The sequence below is a fragment of the Sinocyclocheilus grahami genome, unplaced genomic scaffold, assembly GCF_001515645.1.
Source record: "Sinocyclocheilus grahami isolate Dianchi unplaced genomic scaffold, SAMN03320097.WGS_v1.1 scaffold72.1, whole genome shotgun sequence".
Lineage (NCBI taxonomy): Eukaryota > Metazoa > Chordata > Actinopteri > Cypriniformes > Cyprinidae > Sinocyclocheilus > Sinocyclocheilus grahami.
The window spans coordinates 1,223,929-1,228,640 of NW_015505251.1; the positions used below are offsets into that span (position 1 = coordinate 1,223,929).

General features: G+C 36.4%; 1 protein-coding gene across 1 annotated transcript in view; it reads right to left on the bottom strand.

Annotated features, from left to right (window-relative positions):
- Positions 1–2,465: 2,465 nt before the first annotated feature.
- The window catches only part of LOC107585619 (tumor suppressor candidate 5 homolog), a 16,905-nt gene continuing 14,658 nt past the window's right edge, over positions 2,466–4,712 (bottom strand). Inside the window, exons 2-3 of the mRNA XM_016272708.1 lie at positions 3,956–4,082; positions 2,466–3,171 (exon numbers count right to left, since the gene is read on the bottom strand). Coding sequence (XP_016128194.1) covers positions 3,161–3,171; positions 3,956–4,082 — 138 coding nt within the window. The 3' untranslated portion in view covers positions 2,466–3,160. The remainder of the gene's footprint in view (positions 3,172–3,955; positions 4,083–4,712) is intronic.

The window sequence follows — 4,712 nt, forward strand, 5'->3', positions numbered from 1 at the left end:
CATAACGCCGCCCAAATGTTCACGCAAAGAAAGAAGGCATAACTTTTATTCTCGCTGTAGTATTGTTGCTGCCACCATGTCGTTAAGATGCTGTGTTTCGTTGTGAAAGCGAAACTACTTTGTTTGGCCTTCCAAAAGAGGACACGACTAGAAATCAGTGGTTAAGTTGTATTTACAACACTGTTCCAGAACAGTTCAACCCAAATATTCAGATGTGTGCAGCACATTTTATGGAGGACTGTTTCCTGATCCTGGTAGAGTAGACTACAATGCTGGCAGTTCTGACTCACAGTCTGTAAGTACGTTTTCATTTAAAGGATTTGCCACTGATGATTCAAACGTGAGTTTTGGGCAGTGTAGAGTAGCACTTGTTGTTTGTCATTTCTCTGATCACAAATGCAGACATGGTTTTATATTTACGCGGCGCGATGCAATGCGTAAAAGACAGTATAAGTCATTATAATCCATAATTATGTCCCCACTGGATGCAACAAATGCCTCGTTTATAATGGGTTTTAATGTTTTTGTCTCGTCGTTCCAGCCGGACAGGGCATCACAGTATAGTAAGGGGTGTAACATTTCCATCACACACTTGAGGTATTCGGCCAATCACAACGCACTGGATAGCTTGCCAATCAGAGCACACCTTGCTTTTCAGACCAATGAGCTTTGTAAAAATCGACGCGTTTCAGAAAGGCGGGGCATAGAGGAGAAACAATAATGTACAGTATGTGGAAAATGTTTTTTGAACCTTAAACCGCATAAACACATTTCATTACACCAAATACACAACATAGTTATTTTTAGCAACATATGACCCCTTTAATATGTATATCTTAAAAATAAATATAAAAATGAGCATAAAAAGATGTGCAATTCATTATATTTTGAAAGATTTAAATTCTTTTAACATCTCATGGTCAACTTCAGGCAAATATTTAGCTCCTTGGGGTTCAGCTGACAAAAAGCTGTTTTTGTCATTGTTTCTTCTCCTTGCAAAATAAAACCATTTCGGATTGTGATTCTAGATGACTAATAGTGGCACTTTAGTCTCATTTAAGCTGGTGGCTAGATTTGTGAGTACTTAAACACTTCGTGTCACTGTGAGTGAGAGAAGGCTGTTAGTGCCAAGTCCTGGAGTGAGGGCCATACTTGGAGATCAGAGAACCAGGGAAGTGCAAAATCAGCCAGTAGATCTTGTGCCATTTCCTTAGCCATGCATTATTTACAACAGCAATAGTCAGTAACATGAAAAATAAATATTTTGTATATGTGCTTTGGGCAGGAAGGCTTTGAAAGCTGTTGTCTAGCTGTATTTCTTTGTGTAGTATTCTTAACATTTAGCTTTTTGCTAATGCAATAATTTGCTTGCTGATGTTTCTCTGCTACTGTGCTATACACGATCAATAACCGCAAGCAAGTTGTGAACCATGCATGTTAATGTTTATTTCACACTTTATTGTACACGGTAGCCTAACATAGAAAACAGATATACAAGTGAACCAAGAATGCAAAGTTGTACATAATAAATCACAGTTTTAAGACCCATAGCAGCATTTTTGCATCTCATTCATAATGGCATAATGGGTTTTATGAACAACACAGTAACATAATCACTTATAGTGAACAAAAGAGTTATGAGAAGCACAAAACAGTACATTATACAGCATAATGCCTATATATGAAATGGTCATCTTAGGTGTTTAGGTACTAACAGTCTATTTTTAGGAGATTATACATGAAAGTATACTTTTAGGATACAAAAGTACTGACAGGACATAAGAATATTGATGAAAAGTAAGTGATTAAGTGCATTGAAATCTATTACAGGGCAGTCAAATACTTAATTCAGTATGAATGAAGCACGTCAATAGACATTTCCTTCTTAACCGTTACTCGGTCTAAGTGCTGTTATGTATCTGTACCTCCGATTGTGTAATTTTCTCATATTAATATAAGCAGATTGAAGAATTGGCAATCACGGAGATGCAATAAACACTGTGAGACGTGTCAAAGCAAAGTCCCTTACACACAAGCTCATTCTAGGTGAAGATAAAAAAATGTTTTGTCCACCCACAGCATGCCTAAATATTTCTATAAATATGTTGATATATATCTCATATTAATAAGGGATAAGTCTGGAGATTTATGACAGGGAAACTGGCATTCTGTCCAGGAAAGAACCCAGGGTAAAGATGAATAGTCCTGTGATTTATTTAGCATACTGATACAAAGGTCTTGGCACAGAATGGTGCTGGCCGTTGCATGCCTCTAGATGAATGTCCATGCTCCAGCAGTTTTTGTCAGGAAAGAGAGGGCTGGCATGCGTAACATTTCAGCCTTACCTCTCTATGCTAGTATGGGATGTGTAGTGGATCCTCGTGGTTAAAGGCAGAGCTCTCCATGAACTTTGTGCCATTGAAAGAATATAGCATTTGATACACTGGACAATGATGTACATTCCCATCTTTAAATACCCACTACTCTTACAGATAAAAAACATAGTAGTGAAAAATGCTGACAGTTATTCACATAAACGATCAGGCATGCGTGTGGTCATTTTTTTTAATAATCAAAACATACAAAATAAATAAACAAAAATGAAATCTCCAACCCCAATGACCATTTCTGTTAAGTCTGACAAGGATTCTATCTAACAGATTGTCATCCCTAGTTCATTCCCGTCACTTAAACTCCACATATAAATCTTTTTATAAAACATACATCAGTGGTTGCAAATATTTCTGTGCATAATTTTCAAATGCAAGATCAACCAGGAGTAATATAAGGTTAAAATGCAGCTTGCCAGGCATAGCCATGTTTTCAAAGACCATCTTTGGGAGAAAAAAAAGAAAGTCCCCTTGTCCTTTTGCCATCCTCAGATGAGGTCTTGCCACAACAGCAATGTTTCTCATTTACATAATGCAAGCCATTACTGTTCTTTTTAACATATGGGAGTTTTTTCACTGAGCATGCTAATCTACTGCATGCATATTTGCTATTTAATCAGATCTTATTTTGCTGCTACAGTCCTCGTTTCTTTTTATCTTATGTGGCATTATTGTTAAGAGGGAGATCTTATTTTAATTACATCATGGGTGAGGTTTTTATTTTGTTTGCAGTAGTGCTGTAGATGGGTTTCTCGTTCTTACTATGCCTCCTATCCAGTTACTGAGGATAGAGCAGAAAAAAAGAGCATATGAATCATAACAGCAACACTGAGTATGGAAATACATGCAATTTATCAAATATAGTATATATTATCAACTATAGTATGTGAACCGCTCCATCATTTTGGCCCAGAAACTAATTTAGTCTCTTAATGAATTTCTGTGACATAATTATGTTTCTGCTTGTCAAGATATAATCATTTAAATGGTGGCTGTCATAACTTGTTTTTAAGAAAATATTATTAAAAGTATTTTCAGAATTAATTTTTTTTTTGACAATTAAGGTGTTTATTCAAACTTAAAAAAATAATTACATTTTTACTTAAGTTTCTTTTAGCTATGATGCATTACATTAATAAGAAATGTGAGTAAAGACTGATACATTGTTACAAAATATTTCTATTTCAAATAAATGTTATTCTTTAAACTTCCTATTCATCAAAAAAAAATCAAAGTATCACAGTTTTTAGGAAAATTAAATAGAACTGTTTTCAATGTTAATAAAAAGCATGTTACATTACAGCAACATGTCACACCACATTAAAGAGCATCAAAACAACATTTATTATTTGAATTTCATGGTAAAGTTGGCATAATTTGAAAGCTAAGACTTTATTTGATCAAAAAACACACTAACACTCAAAATACAAGTGTTTTGCTTATAATTGTTTTTGTTTTTTTAAAACAACGCGTGATTAATTTTGACTAAAAATAATAAAGCGTGTCACATCTATATTGTTTAATAGTGGATAGATGATGAAATAAATGCTTGTAATGCAACATACCTGCAACGACCACATAGATTATGATGCTAAGGAAGCCCACGATGATGGCCACACAGCTAAGCAGGCGAGCCAAGCGTCCCAGGCGTCTTGCCCCATCCATGTCCCCCTGCTGTAGACTGTTTCTGGCCTGTAACACGATGAAAAAGAGAGAATGTCACAATTCTAATTACAGATATGTGTACTGTGCTGTTATAATAGGCTGTGTTCTTTTTCATTTAAGCCTTTGGTTGAAATTCAGCATGCTAGGAAGCAAAGGGTCAGAGGTGACTCTCTGAAATTTTTCAAGTGATTTGGATACAGGATAAGCTGATAAGCGTGTTTCCTTATTAGTGCAGCCCTATGCCACAGCCACCCATTAGACAGTCAGTGTACCCTAGGGAGAGCCTCTCCAGTAGACTGCATTAAAGTAATCAATACTGAGCAATAGATTGTGCAGGAAAAAGCCTCTGACACAGTGGCCAACCAATCTCCCCACACTCAAATGCTAATTCCATTCTCCATCTTGTCGGCATGGTTTTTCGTCTTGCGATGTGACGTAATCTCATTATCATAAAAGAAAGTCCGGAGTCTTGGGAGTGATGCCGCTGTCCAAGGTTCTGAATGGACTTTGATCAGCTTCCCAAAGCACTAAGTAGAACTTAAGTAGTAAGTTGTACTTAATCTGTACGGCACGATTCCCAAAAGCATTTCTATGTAAGTAGGGTGTACTGTAGAGAGTACGAGCCTCAGAACTTGTGCAACTTAAGCCCCCCCCCCC